The sequence below is a fragment of the Mus musculus genome, chromosome 4 (assembly GCF_000001635.26).
Source record: "Mus musculus strain C57BL/6J chromosome 4, GRCm38.p6 C57BL/6J".
Taxonomy (NCBI): domain Eukaryota; kingdom Metazoa; phylum Chordata; class Mammalia; order Rodentia; family Muridae; genus Mus; species Mus musculus.
Window position 1 is genome coordinate 116,266,290 of NC_000070.6, and position 19,427 is coordinate 116,285,716.

At 41.5% G+C, this 19,427-nt stretch overlaps 1 protein-coding gene across 8 annotated transcripts in view; it reads left to right on the forward strand.

Moving 5' to 3' along the window:
- Pik3r3 (phosphoinositide-3-kinase regulatory subunit 3) overlaps nt 1–19,427 on the forward strand; it is an 81,657-nt gene that overhangs the window by 44,890 nt on the left and 17,340 nt on the right. For all 8 annotated transcript variants that reach the window (XM_006502860.4, NM_001355585.1, XM_006502861.3 and 5 more), the window contains 2 exons: nt 4,499–4,679; nt 6,450–6,575. In XM_006502860.4, coding sequence (XP_006502923.1) covers nt 4,499–4,679; nt 6,450–6,575 — 307 coding nt within the window. The remainder of the gene's footprint in view (nt 1–4,498; nt 4,680–6,449; nt 6,576–19,427) is intronic.

The following is a 19,427-nucleotide window of genomic DNA, read 5'->3' on the forward strand; positions in this document are numbered from 1 at the left end:
AAACATTGTCATCCATGATCCATCTCCGCAGACACCTGCCCCTTCATGATGGTGATGTTGCTTTTCATTCTTTTTTTTCAAGACAGCTTCTCACTGTGTAGCCATAACTAACCTAGCACTCTGTAGACCAGGCTGGCCTCGAACTCAGAAATCCGCCTGCCTCTGCCTCCTGAGTGCTGGGATTAAAGGCGTGCACCACCATGCACGGCTCATTTTCTTTTTAAAGAAGAAAGCTGATGTTCCTGCTTAGATGGCAGCACGCTTGCCTATACACATGAACCTCTGAATTGGATCTCCAGAATGACATAAGCCAGTCGCGCTGTAAGACTAGAACTGAAGGTGGGGGCAGAACAGTCTGAGGGTTATCCTTGGTTAATGGAGTTTACTGGCAGCCTGGCTACCTGAGGCCCTCCTCAAAACCACAGCCAGGACAGCCCACAAAAAAGGGGGAGCAGGAAGAGCAGGAAGGACTGGGTCAAGGGGACAGAGGCCGGATTGATAAAAGTACTGGTGACCTTGTGATGGAAGAGAATGGGATGAAGATGGTGAGATGACTCAGTAGTTAAAGGCACTTGCTGTGCAAGCCTTGAGTTCAATTTCCAGAACCCGTGTAAAAGTGGAAGGGGAAACCAGTGGCACGTGTCATTCTCCCAGGAGTAAGTAATGATCTATTAAAAACAAAACGTGGCGCACGCCTTTAATCCTAGCACTCGGGAGGCACAGGCACACACACACACACATACACACACACACACACGTAATTAAAAATTAAGCCTTACTGTGATCTACAAGGTGTTTCATGATCTCCTATTTCCTCTTACCGCACTTACTGTTCTCACTCTTGGTCATTCAGCCCTCAAGTCACTGGCCTCTTTTTTTTTTTTTTTAAAGGATGGTGGCTGGCCTAGAACTTTCTATATAGAACAGGCTGGCCTTGAACTCACAAACATCTGAATGTTTCTACCTCCCAAGTGCTGGGATTAAAGGAGTGCACCACCACTACTCACTAGCCTTTATTGTTTTTATTTTTACTTTATTTACTTTGTCTGTCTGCATGTGTGTCATAGTGTGGAGGTCAGAGAGCAACTTATGGGTGCTGTTTCTTTCCTCTTACCAAGTAGGTTCTGTGGATTGAGCTGAAGTTGTCAAGATGGGTGACAAGACCCTTACCTGATGAGCCTACTCTATGGTTCTTCTTTTTCTACTTTTAGCCTGAGGCAAGAAGATTGCCACGAGTTTCAGGCCAATGTTGACTATAGTATAAACCTTGTCTCAAAAAGCTGAAACCCAACCCAACAATCAGCATGTAGCCCTCTCCTCCCCAAGCCTCAGAGCTGTGGCGTGCACATACACTGTCTTAAGTTCAGAGCTGTGGCGTGCACATACACTGTCTTAAGTTCTCAGAGCTGTGGAGTGCACATACACTGTCTTAAGTTCTCAGAGCTGTGGAGTGCACATACACTGTCTTAAGTTCTCAGAGCTGTGGAGTGCACATACACTGTTTTAATTTCTCAGAGCTGTGGCGTGCACATACACTGTCTTAAGTTCTTTGAGAGTGTGGGCTGTATCTGGCTTCTTCTGCCACTGTGTCCGTAGCACTTTGTGTAGTTCCCATTATTTAGTAGACATTTGTGGGGGTGTGTAGCAGAGTAACACCCGGAGAAAGGCAAGACTGACTTAACTAACATGACTTAGTTAGCCAGTGCTGCTTCAGAATTGTGGAATCTGACTTGGGTAGTTTATTTTAATCATATTTAAGTATAGCACAATTTTGGAAAAAAGCTTCTCGATGAAAATTATCTCAGTCCTACGTGTACAACAAAGCTTAAGACATGTTTTGGGTTTTTTGTTTTGTTTTGTTTTTTGTTTTTTGTTTTTTTGGTTTTTTTTTGGTTTTTCGAGACAGGGTTTCTCTGTATAGCCCTGGCTGTCCTGGAACTCACTTTGTAGACCAGGTTGGCCTTGAACTCAGAAATCTGCCTGCCTCTGCCTCTGGGATTAAAGGCGTGCGCCACCACCCCCGGCTTATATTGACCTCTTCTATAAAGATGGGTTCTGCTTACTCAGAAACAATGCTCAAAATAAGTGTCTAGGGAGAATGCCTGAGGTAAATGTAATAGCCTGTAGGGGTCAGGATTGGCCCGGCCACAAGGTAATATAGACATTGCCCAGGCTGTTGTAAAGTACAGGCGACGTCTTCCATAAGGATGGTTTATTGACTGAGAAGCAGTGCTCAAGATCTAGAGAGCAAGAGTCCAGGATAGACAAACATTATAGTCTTGGTGACTTGGGTGAAGCCCCAACTTACAGGGGGCTAGCAAGATGGCTCAGTGGTTAAGAGCACTGGCTGCCCTTCTAGAGGTCCTGGAACCACATGATGGCTCACAACCCTCTGTAATAGGATCTGATTCTTTTATGGTGTGCAAATGAACATGCAGACAGAACACTCAAATACATAAATACATAAATCTTAAAAAAAGACTGGCCCTACAGATAGCAGAGATCATCAGTATTGTACTGCTGCGGACAGACACCGTGACCAAGGCAAGTCTTATAAAGGAAACATTTAATTGGCGCTGGCTTACAGATTCAGAGGTTTAGTCTACTTGTCATCATGGCAGGGAGCATGGTAGCATGCAGGCAGAAACGGTATTGAAGTACTTGACAGTTCTATGTCTAGATCTGAAGGCAGCAAGAAGAGAGACTGGGCTTGGCATGGGTTTCTGAAACCTCAGAACTCACCCCACAGTGACACACTTGGAGGAAGTGTTTCCTCCAACAAGGCCATATCTCTGAATCCTTTCAAATAGTGCCACTCCCTGGTGACCAGTATTCAAATCTATGAGCCTTTCTATGGAGCCTTTCTTATTCAAGCCACCTCACCAGGTTATTAACTATGTACTTCCCCAGTCTTCCAGTGTAAAGCAGGTGTGTGCACCCACTCCTCTTTCCTGATTTTCCTAGTGCTTATCTGTGAGCACAAGGACTTCGTGCCCTCTATAGATGTCCAGAGCATTAATTTGAATGAGTTTTAAGTGAGACAGACCATCTTGGATTTATTGTCTATATATGTGTGTGTGTGTGTGTGTGTGTGTATACACCTATACTAATCACATACCATTAGTTGATCTTTGTAATGTGCTTTTTATATGACTAGTTCATCACCCATCTAAATACTGACCTAAGCCCTGTATAATTAGAATTTTAACCAGTCTATAGATTCAGGCCTGAGTTACTTAGCCTTTCACAAGTCCCAGTGGATCATCTGTCATGTGTTACAAATGCACAGTATAAGGCATATAACCCCTCCCCCACATCATGGTGCTGTTAGAAAACCTGAGTGGGAACAGCACAGGATTTTGCTGTTATAGGATAATCAACCTGGTATGGGCTTAGATACTGCTTTATGGGGCTTATAAAACATTGCCATTTTAATTTTAGTTATAAATTCCTTTTTTCTTCTTCCCTATTTCCCCTTCTTTTCTTCTCATTGATTTTCTTTTCTGGGGAAGGGCCTTGTAGCCCAGATACACAGGGCTCACACTGTGATTCTCCTTTAGAGTCCCAGGTTTGCGGCATGTACTACCATACTTGTCTTAGAAAGGGTCTTTAAGGGATTGTTTGGATTTAACTTAGTAAATAAAGATGGTCTGAGGTACTTAAGCACCGAATTATATCTGTAATATGAACCTTGAGTGTATTGGGAATACTGAGAAAAATGTTTATATAGAGATGGCTTCTGCTTCTGCTCAAAGACAGAAATTGCCTCTATTCTCCATGACAAATAAAAAAATAAAAAATAATCAATTTATTTACATTTTAGGGTTTTTTTTTTGTTATTTTTAAGTAGTATTTTAGGCTAAGTTTCTTGATATTGACTGTTACATAGATTTGGGTATTTTGTTTTGAGACAGGGTCAGTCTCTATGTAGCCCTGGCTTTTCTGGAACTCCTTATGTAGACCAGGGTAGCCTTAAACACACAAAGATTCTCTTGCCTCTGCCTGAGAATAAAGATGTTACACAACCATACCCATCCCAGATGTGTTGATTTTTAATAACTAAGGTATTTTATGGACAAAGAAGTAGGAGAAGAAAAAACAAAACAAAAAACAAAACCTGAAAACAAAACAGAAAAAGAAGTAGTCCAGGTATGATGGCCCTGTGATTGGAGGCAGAGGCAGGAGGATCTCAGCTGTTCAAGATCAGTCTGTTCCACAAAGCAAGTTCTAAGACAGCCATGGCTACACAGAGATGTTGTCATAAAAACACTAAACAAAACAGAACAAAGCAAAGCGAAATAAAAAGAAAGGTAAGAAAATAATATAAAATAATATATAGTTTTACACACATAATTATATGTGCTGTTTTACCACTTCTGCTTATTAGCAAAATAACACATTTATTTGATGTGAACTAAGTTTTTATATCTTCATATGAAGTTAGTGTTTCAATAGGACTTTGGGGACAATGCTACAATTACTGTTTTATTGTTCACAGGAAGGGAGGAAATAATAAATTAATAAAGATCTATCATCGGGATGGTAAATATGGCTTCTCTGAGCCCCTGACGTTTACTTCTGTGGTGGAGCTTATTAACCACTACCACCACGAGTCTCTCGCTCAGTACAATCCCAAACTCGACGTGAAGCTGACGTACCCAGTATCCAGATTCCAACAGGTACGACCATAGGGGTTCTTGTGGGATTAGTTCATATAATTTTATTCTATTAGGCTTATTGGTTTATATTTATTGACCTAATTAATCCTGAGTGTGGTGGGGCATGCCTTTAATCCCAGCAGAAACAGGTAGGTTTCTGTGAGTTTCAGGCTAGCCAGGGCTATGTGAGACCCTATCTCAAAAAGAAAAGAAAATAATAAGATGTAGTTCTTAAGTAATATTTTAACTACATTAATTTAGTTTTTTTGGTTTTGTTTTTTGAAATAGGGTTTCATGTATGTGTGCTGGCTTTGAGATCACTATGTAACTGACAGTGACCTTGAACTATGATCTTCCTGCCCCAGTCTCCTGAGTTCTGGGATTCTAGGCTTTTGCTATCACACCTCACCTTTTGGGAGTGGGGTGTATGTGAGCCCAGAGATCATCTCAGGAGTTAGTCCTCAGAACCATTCACCTTTGTGTAGTGAGTCGGTCTTATTGGAACCTGGGGTTTACTGATTAGCCTATGCCGGATGACCGAGGAATCCACCGATTTCTGCCTCCCTAGCAGTGGGATTCAAGCATGTGCCACCAAACCTCACATTATTCAAATCTTCATGTTCATGCAACAAGCACTTACCGACTGAGGCATCTCTCCAGCCCTATTTCCTTCTTTCTTTCTTTTTTTTAATTTAAAAGTTTTATGTATGTGTGCTAGTGTGTGCGTGTGCGAGTGTCTGAAAGGCCAGAAGACATGACGTTACATTGTGTGGAGCTGGAGTTACAGACAGCTGTAGATTGCTGGATGTGCGTGCTGGCAATGGACTGGGCTGCTCTGAAAGAGCAGCAAGTACTCTCCACCACGGGGCCATCTCTACAGTTCCTCCAGGCCTAGTTCTTTCTCTCTTTTTAAAAAAAGTTATTATATTTTGCTTCATGTGTATGAATGTTTTGACTGCCTGGTATTTTGTCTGTGTGCATATATGTGCCTGGTGCCCACTGAGGCCAGAAGAGGGCATTGGATTTCCTGGAACTGGAGTTACAGATGGTTGCTAGCTATCACATGGGTGCTGGAGATCAAACCTAGGTTCTCTAGAAGAGCAGCCAGTGCCCTTAAGCACTGAGCCATCTCTCTAGCCCCATCTCTCTCTCTCTCTCTCTCTCTCTCCCCTCCCTCCCTCCCTCCCTCCCTCCCTCCCTCCCTCCCTCCCTCCCTCCCTCCCTCTTTCTTTCTTTCTTTCTTTCTTTCTTTCTTTCTTTCTTTCTTTCTTTCTTTCTTTCTTTCTTTCTTTCTTTCTTTCTTTTGGATTTTTCGAGACAGGGTTTCTCTGTGTAGCCCTGGCTGTCCTGGAACTCACTTTGTAGACCAGGCTGGCCTTGAACTCAGAAATCCGCCTGCCTCTGCCTCCCAAGTACTGGGATTAAAGGCATGTACGACCACTGCCGGCTTTCTTAATTTTTATAATGTTATTTTTATCTGACTGAAAATCTGATCTTAGTGTTAATTAAAACACTTGTTTTTCTTGCTGGGTGGATGGTGCACGCCGTCAGTCCCAGCACTAGTGAGGCAGAGGATCACTATGAGTTTCAGGCCAGCCTGGTCTACATACTAAGACCCTAGCTCAAGAAACAAAACGAAACAAAATCTTTATAAAATCAAAGCATTTTTTGGGTGCTTGCTATCCAAACAGGACTTCTAAAGTTGAAATATAATTTAAATGTAAATAGACCTGGAAAAACATGTCAGAATTAATAACATTGCTTCATTTTTATTTTCTTCTGTCTGTGTAGGATCAGTTGGTAAAAGAAGATAACATTGATGCAGTAGGTAAAAATCTGCAGGAGTTCCACTCTCAGTATCAGGAGAAGAGCAAAGAGTATGACAGGCTGTATGAAGAGTACACAAGGACATCACAGGTGAGGGAGACCCTGCCTTTAGGAAGAAAAGGAAGCTCGAGGGAGCTTGCTCCAGATGATCTTTGCAGGATCATGGTTGGCAGATGTTGAACAGTTGGCTGGATCGTCTGCTGTCTGTCAGTGTTAACTCAGGGGGTCAGGAATGGGGCTTGACTGGTAGAGTGCAGATTGCTTCCTGTCATTCACAAAGTCCTAGGTTTGATCCTTGCATCATATTAAACTGGGTGTGGTGGTACAAGCCTTTAATCCCTGGTACTGGAGAGTTAGAAGCAGGAACATCAGAAATTCAAGGTCACCCTCAGCTGTGTAGCTGTTGGGAGCTAACCTGGGGTACATGGGGACCTGTCTCCAAAAAACTTTGTCAAAATTAGGTAATATTATAAATGATAAAATTAGCAAAATGACAAATCCCTGAGATAGAAAATAATTTTTGTCCATATGGGCAGTACAAGGCTGTGTCAGCAGCTCCTCTGTCAGCATGATTCTCAGGTCTTTCTGTTTCATGCTCTCTGTGTCTACCATGAGCCACCACCACCATGTTTCTAATAAGAAAAGAAGCCCTCCTCCCTGCCCAGGGTTTCTCTGTGTAGCCCTGGCAATCTTGGAACTTGCTCTGTAGACCTTAACCAGGCTGGCCTTAAGTTCAGAGATCTGCCTGCCTCTGCCTCCTGAGTGCTGGGATTAAAGGTGTGTGTCACCTTGCCCAGCTGGTTTTGTGATTTTTTACGACAAAAACCATTTATTTTATTTAAATAAATTTAAACCATTTAAATGTGCGTCCTCTGCTAAAACAATAAATGCTCGTCCCCACTGAGCCATCTCCCAGCCTGAGGTTTTCTGCTTTAAGTGGCTTCTCATTTATTTTCATAAACCTGGTAGTATCATCCTGTCTTTGGGTTTACTTTAAACAAAAGTTTTGTTGATTCTATTGATCTTTTTAAAGAACAGTTTCGATTTTGTTGATTTCCCCTGCCTTCCTATCTCATGTTCTCACTCTTCTTCCCTTTCCTTTTGTTTTTGTTTCTTTGCGACTCAGTCTCATTTAGCCCAGTGTCTTCCTGGCCCTTTTGCCTGTACCTGGAGTGCTGGTCTGACAGGTCTGATGATGACATCACTAGCTCTCAATGTTGGCTTTCTCTTCTCATCTTTATTGCTTCCTTTTTACTGCTAGCTTTGTATTTCATTTGCTTTTTTTCTTTTTTTTCTTAGTTACTTATGTTATCCAGTTATATAGTTGATATGAGAGCACATATCTCTTTAGAAAATAACTTATTAGTAGTACGTATGAGGATACTAGTGTCACTGCACACTTCTGCAGGTCAGAGGACAACTTTGTGGATTCTCGAGGTCTGAGTCCCAGGGCCTTCTTACCATACCACTGTCAGTTTTCTTATTGCTGAGAAAAAGAATGTGACCAAAAGCAACATGGGAAAGACCCTTCTTTGGGTGATTTTTCATCTTAGAGTTGTATTCTATCAGGAGGGAAACTCAGAGCAGGAACTGAAGCAGACACCATAGAAGAATGCTGCTTACTGGCATGCTCCCCATGGCTTGCTCAGCCTGTTTAATTCAAGCCAGGAACACCTGCTCTGAGGTGGTACCTCCCACAGCAGGCTAGGCTCTCCTGTACCAGTTATTAATCCAGAAAATGGCCCTTAGACCTTCCTACAGGCCAGCCTGGTACAGGCTGTTCTCAACAAGGTTTTTTCCTCTGAGAAGGCCCTACCCTGTGTCCGCTAACAGAACTGACCACCACACCAGTGAACCTTTGAACTACTTACTATCCCTCTCTACCAACCGTCTGTCTTGTTTTTGTTTTTGATTTTTGGAGATGTGGTTTCTCTATATAGCCTTGTTTTTTCTGGAACACACTCTGTAGATCACTACTGGTTTTTTTTTTTTTTTCATTTTTTTTTTAAATTAGGTATTTTCCTCGTTTACATTTCCAATGCTATCCCAAAAGTCCCCCATACCCACCCCCACAATCCCCTACCCACCCACTCCCCCTTTTTGGCCCTGGCGTTCCCCTGTACTGGGGCATAGAAAGTTTGCAAGTGGGGCTGGTGAGATGGCTCAGTGGGTAAGAGCACCCGACTGCTCTTCCGAAAGTCCGAAGTTCAAATCCCAGCAACCACATGGTGGCTTACAACCATCCATAATGAGATCTGACTCCCTCTTCTGGAGTATCTGATAGCTACAGTGTACTTACATGTAATAAATAAATAAATCTTTAAAAAAAAAAAAAAGAAAGTTTGCAAGTCCAATGGGCCTCTCTTTGCAGTGATGGCCAACTAGGCCATCTTTTGATACATATGCAGCTAGAGACAAGAGCTCCAGGGTACTGGTTAGTTCATATTGTTGTTCCATCTATAGGGTTGCAGTTCCCTTTAGCTCCTTGGGTACTTTGTCTAGCTCCTCCATTGGGGGACGTGTGACCCATCCAATAGCTGACTGTGATCATCCACTTCTGTGTTTGCTAGGCCCTGGCATAGTCTCACAAGAGACAGCTATATCTGGGTCCTTTCAGCAAAATCTTGCTAGTGTATGCAATGGTGTCAGCGTTTGGAAGCTGATTATGGGATGGATCCCTGGATATGGCAATCACTAGATGGTCCATCATTTCATCACAGCTCCAAATTTTGTCTCTGTAACTCCTTCCATGGGTGTTTTGTTCCCATTTCTAAGAAGGGGCAAAGTGTCCACACTTTGGTCTTCGTTCTTCTTGAGTTTCATGCGTTTAGCAAATTGTATCTTATATCTTGGGTATCCTAAGTTTCTGGGCTAATAGCCACTTATCAGTGAGTACATATTGTGTGAGTTCCTTTGTGATTGGGTTACCTCACTCAGGATGATGCCCTCCAGGTCCATCCATTTGCCTAGGAATTTCATAAATTCGTTCTTTTTAATAGCTGAGTAGTACTCCATTGTGTAAATGTACCACATTTTCTGTATCCATTCCTCTGTTGAAAAACATCTGGGTTCTTTCAAGCTTCTGGCTATTATAAATAAGGCTGCTATGAACATAGTGGAGCATGTGTCCTTCTTACCGGTTGGGACATCTTCTGGATATATGCCCAGGAGAGGTATCGCGGGATCCTCCAGTAGTACTATGTCCAATTTTCTGAGGAACCGCCAGACTGATTTCCAGAGTGGTTGTACAAGCTTGCAATCCCACCAATAATGGAGGAGTGTTCCTCTTTCTCCACATCCTCGCCAGCATCTGCTGTCACCTGAATTTTTGACCTTAGCCATTCTGACTGGTGTGAGGTGGAATCTCAGGGTTGTTTTGATTTGCATTTCCCTGATGATTAAGGATGTTGAACATTTTTTCAGGTGCTTCTCTGCCATTCGGTATTCCTCAGGTGAGAATTCTTTGTTCAGCTCTGAGCCCCATTTTTTAATGGGGTTATTTGATTTTTCTGGAGTCCACCTTCTTGAGTTCTTTATATATATTGGATATTAGTCCCCTATCTGATTTGGGATAGGTAAAGATCCTTTCCCAATCTGTTGGTGGTCTTTTTGTCTTATTGACGGTGTCTTTTGCTTTGCAGAAGCTTTGCAATTTTATGAGGTCCCATTTATCGATTCTTGATCTTACAGCACAAGCCATTGCTGTTCTATTCAGGAATTTTTCCCCTGTACCCATATCTTTGAGGCTTTTCCCTACTTTCTCCTCTATAAGTTTCAGTGTCTCTGGTTTTATGTGGAGTTCCTTAATCCACTTAGATTTGACCTTAGTACAAGGAGATAGAAATGGATCAATTCGCATTCTTCTACATGATAACCGCCAGTTGTGCCAGCACCATTTGTTGAAAATGCTGTCTTTTTTCCACTGGATGGTTTTAGCTCCCTTGTCAAAGATCAAGTGACCATAGGTGTGTGGGTTCATCTCTGGGTCTTCAATTCTGTTCCATTGGTCTACTTGTCTGTCACTATACCAGTACCATGCAGTTTTTATCACAATTGCTCTGTAGTACAGCTTTAGGTCAGGCATGGTGATTCCACCAGAGGTTCTTTTATCCTTGAGAAGAGTTTTTGCTATCCTAGGTTTTTTGTTATTCCAGATGAATCTGCCAATTGCCCTTTCTAATTCGTTGAAGAATTGAGTTGGAATTTTGATGGGGATTGCATTGAATCTGTAGATTGCTTTTGGCAAGATAGCCATTTTTACTATATTGATCCTGCCAATCCATGAGCATGGGAGATCTTTCCATCTTCTGAGATCTTCTTTAATTTCTTTCTTCAGAGACTTGAAGGTCTTATCATACAGATCTTTCACTTCCTTAGTTAGAGTCACACCAAGGTATTTTATATTATTTGTGACTATTGAGAAGGGTGTTGTTTCCCTAATTTCTTTCTCAGCCTGTTTATCCTTTGTGTACAGAAAGGCCATTGACTTGTTTGAGTTAATTTTATATCCAGCTACTTGACTGAAGCTGTTTATCAGGCTTAGGAGTTCTCTGGTGGAATTTTTAGGGTCACTTATATATACTATCATATCATCTGCAAAAAGTGATATTTTGACTTCTTCCTTTCCAATTTGTATCCCCTTGATCTCCTTTTGTTGTCTAATTGCTCTGGCAAGGACTTCAAGTACAATGTTAAATAGGTAGGGAGAGAGTGGACAGCCTTGTCTAGTCCCTGATTTTAGTGGGATTGCTTCCAGCTTCTCACCGTTTACTTTGATGTTGGCTACTGGTTTGCTGTAGATTGCTTTTATCATGTTTAGGTATGGGCCTTGAATTCCTGATCTTTCCAAGACTTTTATCATGAATGGGTGTTGGATTTTGTCAAACGCTTTCTCAGCATCTAACGAGATGATCATGTGGTTTTTGTCTTTGAGTTTGTTTATATACTGGATTATGTTGATGGATTTCTGTATATCGAACCATCCCTGCATCCCTGGGATGAAACCTACTTGGTCAGGATGGATGATTGTTGTGATGTGTTCTTGGATTCGGTTAGCAAGAACTTTATTGAGGATTTTTGCATCGATATTCATAAGGGAAATTGGTCTGAAGTTCTCTATCTTTGTTGGGACATTAAAGAGGAAGCACAAAAATCCCTTAAAGAATTGCAGGAAAACACAACCAAACAGGTGATGGAATTGAATAAAACCATCCATGACCTAAAAAGGGAAGTAGACACAATAAAGAAAACCCAAAGTGAGGCAATGCTGGAGATAGAAACCCTAGGAAAGAAATCTGGAACCATAGATGCGAGCATCAGCAACAGAATACAAGAGATAGAAGAGAGAATCTCAGGTGCAGAAGATTCCATAGAGAACATCGGCACAACAATCAAAGAAAATGGAAAATGCAAAAAGATCCTAACTCAAAACATCCAGGAAATCCAGGACACAATGAGAAGACCAAACCTACGGATAATAGGAGTGGATGAGAATGAAGATTTTCAACTCAAAGGATCAGCAAATATCTTCAACAAAATTTTAGAAGAAAACTTCCCATACCTAAAGAAAGAGATGCCCATGAACATACAAGAAGCCTACAGAACTCCAAATAGACTGGATCAGAAAAGAAATTCCTCCCTACACATAATAATCAGAACAACAAATGCACTAAATAAAGATAGAATACTAAAAGCAGTAAGGGAAAAAGGTCAAGTAACGTATAAAGGCAAGCCTATCAGAATTACACCAGATTTTTCACCAGAGACTATGAAAGCCAGAAGAGCCTGGACAGATGTTATACAGACACTAAGAGAACACAAATTCCAGCCCAGGCTACTATACCCAGCCAAACTCTCAATTGCCATAGATGGAGAAACCAAAGTATTCCACGACAAAACCAAATTCACGCATTATCTCTCCACAAATCCAGCCCTTCAAAGGATAATAACAGAAAAAAAACCAATACAAGGATGGGAACCATGCCCTAGAAAAAAGAAGGTAATCCCTCAACAAACCTAAAAGAAGACAGCCACAAGAACAGAATGCCAACTTTAACAACAAAAATAACAGGAAGCAACAATTACTTTTCCTTAATATCTCTTAATATCAATGGACTCAATTCCCCAATAAAAAGACATAGACTAACAAACTGGCTACACAAACAAGACCCAACATTTTGCTGCTTACAGGAAACTCATCTCAGAGAAAAAGATAGACACTACCTCAGAATGAAAGGCTGGAAAACAATTTTCCAAGCAAATGGTATGAAGAAACAAGCTGGAGTAGCCATTCTAATATCTAACAAAATCGACTTCCAACCCAAAGTAATCAAAAAAGACAAGGAGGGGCACTTCATACTCATCAAAGGTAAAATCCTCCAAGAGGAACTCTCAATTCTGAATATCTATGCTCCAAATACAAGGGCAGCCACATTCATTAAAGAAACTTTAGTAAAGCTCAAAGCACACATTGCACCTCACACAATAATAGTGGGAGACTTCAACACACCACTTTCACCAATGGACAGATCATGGAAACAGAAACTAAACAGGGACACACTGAAACTAACAGAAGTGATGAAACAAATGGACTTAACAGATATCTACAGAACATTTTATCCTAAAACAAAAGGATATACCTTCTTCTCAGCACCTCATGGTACCTTCTCCAAAATTGACCACATAATTGGTCACAAAACAAGCCCCAACATATACAAAAATATTGAAATTGTCCCATGCATCCTATCAGATCACATGGACTAAGGCTGATCTTCAATAACAAAATAAATAATAGAAAGCCAACATTCACGTGGAAACTGAACAACACTCTTCTCAATGATACCTTGGTCAAGGAAGGAATAAAGAAAGAAATTAAGGACTTTTTGGAGTTTAATGAAAATGAAGCCACAACATACCCAAACTTATGGGACACAATGAAAGCATTTCTAAGAGGAAAACTCATAGCTCTGAGTGCCTCCGAAAAGAAACTAGAGAGAGCACACATTAGTAGCTTGACAACACACCTAAAAGCTCTAGAACAGAAGGAAGCAAATTCACCCAAGAGGAGTAGAAGGCGGGAAATAATCAAACTCAGGGGTGAAATCAACCAAATGGAAACAAGAAGAACTATTCAAAGAATCAACCAAACGAGGAGCTGGTTCTTTGAATAATCAACAAGATAGATAAACCCTTAGCCAGACTCACTAGAGGGCACAGGGAAAGTATCCTAATTAACAAAATCAGAAATGAAAAGGGAAACATAACAACAGATCCTGAAGAAATCCAAAACAACATCAGATTCTTCTACAAAAGGCTATACTCAACAAAACTGGAAAACCTGGATGAAATGGACAAGTTTCTAGACAGATACCAGGTACCAAAGTTAAATCAAGATAAGGTTAATGATCTAAACAGTCCTATATCTCCTAAAGAAATAGAAGCAGTCATTAATAGTCTCCCAACCAAAAAAAGCCCAGGACCAGATGGGTTTAGTGCAGAGTTCTATCAGACCTTCAAAGAAGATCTAATCCCAGTTCTGCACAAACTATTCTACAAAATAGAAGCAGAAGGTACTCTACCCAACTCATTCTACGTAGCCACAATTACTCTGATACCTCTACTGTTTTTAACCGTAGGTGTTTGCATCTATAAATACCGTGGATAGCTGCTTTTGTTGTGTCCTGTAAGTGTTCTTATGGAGTGCCTAGGTCTCATGTATCACAAGGCATTTTCTAATTTCGATTGTCATTTCTTTATTTATTTTACATTATTCTATGAGGTGAGTGTCACTAGGTAGCCCTGGCTAACCTGGAACTTCACTGTGATAACAGCAGCCTGGAGCTCACAGAGATCTGTCTGCCACCAGCTCACAAGGCTTCTGGGATAAGGCATATATACACCACCATGCCTGGCCTTTGTTGTTTATTTTTTGAACCATTAATTGTTTCAGATCATGACATTTAATTTTTGTAAATCTCTGACTTTTCTAGCTTTTCTTCTATGATTTCTACTTCCTTCTCGTTGTGGATCAGAAAAAGTCCTCTGTATGATTGTAGTCTTACAATTTATTAACACCTGAGGCTAGAGAGATGGCTCAGCATTTAAGAATACTTGTTGTTTTTGTTGTTGTGTTTTGTTTTGAGACCATTTTTCTCTGTGTAGCCCTGACTGTCCTGGAAGTCGCTCTGTAGATCAGGCCAGCCTGCCTCTGCCTCCAGAGTGCTGGGATTAAAAGCATGTACCACTGCAGCCAGTAAGGACACTGGTTCTTGCAAAGCATTTGGGTTTGGTTCCCAACACTCAATGGTGGTTCACAATGATTTTTAACTATACTGCCAGGGAATCTGATGCCTTCTCCTGACCTAGAGTTTGTGGCACTGGGCACACGTGTGATGTACATGCACACATGCATGCCACTCATACACATAAAATTAAATAAATCGCAGAGGCAGGTGGATTTCTGAGTTCGAGGCCAGCTTGGTCTACAAAGTGAGTTCCAGGACAGCCAGAGCTACCGAAAAACCAAAATCAATCAATCAATCAATCAATCAATCAATCAATCTGAAAAAGTAAGTTAAAACATACTAAAACTTGTTTTGTGGTCTAATGTGATATATTTTGGATATAATATTTGGAATATAATATTTTTATTTAAGAATTACCTATATTCTATTCTTGCTGTGTGGAGTGTTCTTTATTATGCCTATTAGGTATATAATTGGGTTAATTTACAGCTAAAAAAATCTTAGTGATATTACATAAACACTACTCTTATGCATCTCTGTCCCTGCCTGCTCCCTTCTTTTGTTGAGATGATCTCTCATTATATAGCTCTGGATAGTCTGGAAATCACTATGTAGACCAGGCTAACCTTGAACTCATGCCTCTACCTCTCAAGTACAAGGGCTAATACTAAAACTTATGCCAGCATGCCCTAATCCTATAGTTTGCTATATATTATCCAAGATTATATTTATGTATGTTTTATGCCTATAATGATTTTTTAAAAAGATTTATTTATTTATCTTATATATATGTGAGTGCACTGTAGCTGTTTTCAGACACACCAGAAGAGGGCATGGGATCCCATTACAGATAGTTGTGAGCCACCATGTAGTTGATGGGAATTGAACTCAGGACCTCTGGAAGAGCAATCAGTGCTCTTAACCACTGAGCTATCTCTCTAGCCCTATGATTCTTTTATTCATTTTCTTTTCACATCATATAAAATAAAAGAGGCAGCTCTAGGTGTATAGGTCACTGATAGAACAAGTGTTTCCAAAAATCAAGAACAAATTCAGCATTTGTAGCTTCCTGGTTTTGATCTCAAGCCCTGGAAGAAAATCCCCTAATTTACTAACTATAAAGCCTGATATTATGAGTGGCTGTTTCACTATCCATGTACTATTGACCACTTGAATGGAGTCAGTCTATAAATCTCTCAATAACGAGGCTCATTGTGCTAAAGGAATAGAAGACAATGAAACTTGAAATAAAGGTGCAGACACCAAGCACACACATGATACATGATTTATTTGGGCAAAAACACACATAAAAATAAACAAGTGTCCTTGATGCTCCTTTAGTCCTTCCTCCCCTCTTCTGTGGGGTTCCCCTTGCTCCACCTAGTGTTTGGCTGTGGGTCTCTGCATCTGCTCCCTTCAGTTCCTGGGTAAAGCCTCTCTGATGACAGTTGGGCTAGGATCTGAGTTTTTTTTTTTTTGCCAGTGTGTGTTTGGTTCTATCCTGGGTCTCTAAGCTGTCCAGCCTCTGGTTCCCGTCTGTCTGGGGAATATCAGGTGTGGGTTCCCTCCCATGGTGTGGGCCTCAAGTTGGACCAGTGATTGGTTGGCCGTTCCCGCAAGTCCTGTGCCACCATTACCCCAGCACATCTTATATGCTGGACAATTATAGGTCGGCAGTTTTGTATCTGGGTTGGTGTCCCAGTCCCACTGCTAGGAGCCTTGCCTGGTTATAAAAGACAGCCAGTTCAGTCTCTGTGTCCCCATTACTAGGAGTCTTTGCTAGGATCACTCTCATCGGAGCCAGAGGGGTCGAGGACACCATGAGAACATGGCTCACAGAATCAACTAAGCAGGGCTCATAGGGTCACAGATCCTGTATGGGTCTGAGTGAGGCCCTTTGCATATATGTTATGTTTATACAGCTTGGCATTCTGTGGGACTCCTAATAGTAGGACTCTTTTGCCTGCTTTTGGGACCTGTTTCCTCCTACCACATTGTCTTGTCCAGCCTTAATATAAGGGTTTAGGTATAGAGAGAATGTCTTCTATATTGTATGGGTACATCACCTGTCAATTAAAAAGCCTATAGCCTAAGTCTTAGGCAGGACATAGGGTTGAGAGAAAGAATTCTGGGAGAGAGCCCAGGGGAGATGGACTCATGGTACCTGAGCACAGGTAACCAGCCACGTGGTAGAATGTAGTTTAAAATAAATGGGCTATCTTAAGGTATGATTCTAGTCAGAGTTGAGCCCAGCTATATGAGGGCAGAGGACTCAGCATTTGAACAACACAAGTATACACTTGACACAGTGTATAAGAACATCATGCCTACATGGAGGCCAGTCCTGTTGTAAGTTATGCCATGTCCAGCTGATAGTCCTAGGAGGCCTGCTCTTCTTGTGAAGGGAAACTGAGGAGAAGATCTTGAGGAAAGGGGAGATTTGAGGGGGGAGCTGGGAAGAGTGGAGGTATTGGGATCTGAAAATCCAAAACAACCCAAGCAGTCACAAGAGTCCAGCAAAGCAAGATCTTTATTTGAATTAGGTAGCAAAAACTGAACCAGGGACAACAGCATATATTTGAGAGCTGACTATGTCTTTGAACATTCACCTTAGTGAAGCAGAAAAATAATAAAGCCCATAGGCATCTGTGGTGGTTTGAATAGGTTTGGCCTCCATAGACTCATGTCTTTGAATGCTTGGTCATAGGGAGGGGCACTATTAGAAGGTGTGGCCTTATTGGAGAAGGTGTGACCTTGTTGGAGGAAATGTGGCACTGTGATGTTGGCGGGCTCTAAGGTTTCCTGTGTATGCTCCGGGTTCTGTCCAGTTCAGAAGATAATCTCCTCCTGGCTGCCTTGGGGTCAAGGTGTATAACTCTTGGCTCCTCCAGCACCAAGTCTGCCTGCATGCTGCCATGTTTTCTGTCATGGCGCTAATGGACTAAACCTCTGAAACTAAACCAGCCCCAATTAAATGTTTGCCTTTATAAGAGTTGCCTTGGTCATGGTGTCTCTTCACATCAGTGAAACCCAAACTAAGACAGTATCTATGCCAAGGTACAGTTACAACTTTTCATCAATCAGAATCATTTGTTCTTGTCCTGGTTAAGAACACTCACTGTGTTTTGGGGCACAAAAGAAGAATGAGAAAGAAGTTGGCTAGCCACCTGGAAAGCCCTAGCGCCCCGAGAGCCTGGGAACTTGACCTTAATTTTACCTTATGATCAAAATGGAGTCTGAAAACAGAATAGCAGCACTTGGGGGTAAGTCTCATTTGTCTCACCCATACAGAGGATAGGATGTAATGTATGAAAAAATGAAATAAACGGTCCTAAAAATTGAAATAACATACTAATATTAAATACACATATACATAAAGGCACACAGCAGCACAAATATCTGAGAGGCCAGATCTTTTGGGTTCAGACTCCCATCTTAGAGAACCTGACTGTCTTAGTTAGGGTTTTTATTCCTGCACCAATAAGATTTACTTATTACAGAGTTCCGCCTGCTTGTACACCTGCAGGCCAGAAGAGGGCGTCAGATCCCATTATAGTTGGTTGTGAGCCACCATGTGGGTGCTGGGAATTGAACTCAGGACCTCTGGAAGAGCAGTCAGTGCTCTTAACCATTGAGCCATCTCTCCAGCTCCCTGTGCCTGCCTTTTATATGTGGATTCTGGGAATCAAATTCAGGTCTTCATGTGTGTCAGGTACTTTGCTGATTGAGCTATTGCCACAGACTTACTCCTTTTTTTTTTTCTCTCTCTCTTTAAGGAGCATTAAAGAACAAAGAAAACAAAACAAAACCGATAACACAATCCCCAAACTCTATACTAGTCAGGGTTCTCTAAATGGGGGGTGGGCGGGAAAGGAGTGTGGTTACACATATGCCCCCTTTTAAAAAGTTATTTTTATGGTCCACTATAACATAGGCTCATCTTGAACTCAAGCCTGAATTCCTCATCCTCCTGCCTTCACCTCTTCAATATTAATATTGTAAATATGTGTCACTATGCCTGACTCTAACCTTATTTCATTAATAATCTTTTTCCAAGACGGGGTTTCTCTGTATATCCTTGGCTGTCCTGGAACTCACTCTGCAGAACAGGCTGGCCTCGAACTCAGGTCCACCTGCCTCTGCCTCCCTAGCACTGGGATCAAAGTATGTGCCGCCACCACCTGGCTTAGTGTTGTTGTTGTTGTTGTTTTAAATTACATGTTTATTTATTTATTTGTGTGTGTGTGTGTGTGTGTGTGTGTGTTTGTGTGTACTGTAGCATATGTGGAGGTCAGAGGACAGCTTTCAGGACTTGCTTCACTTCTTTTATCATGTGAATCCCGGGACCACACTCAGGTCATCAAGCTTGGTGTCAGATGCTTTTTCTCACAGAGCTATCTTCGTGGCCTGGACATTACTTCTCAGAACAGTTCATTGTACTGTGTTCTCCCTAGCTTTACGGTTCTTGACTTTACGACACCTGATTTCTACCGTGCAGCGTTTGCATTGGCTTACTGTTTGCCTCAAAACCTTTTTAAAAACCTGGCTAACCTTACTCTTACATCCTTCTACTCTGCTCAGACATATGTCATCATCTCAGTAAGGCCTAGATGGCATCTTTATTTAATAAATTGAATGTATTGGCCAGGCATAGTGACAAATGCCTGTACCTCAGCCCTTGGAAGCCAGAGGCCGGAGG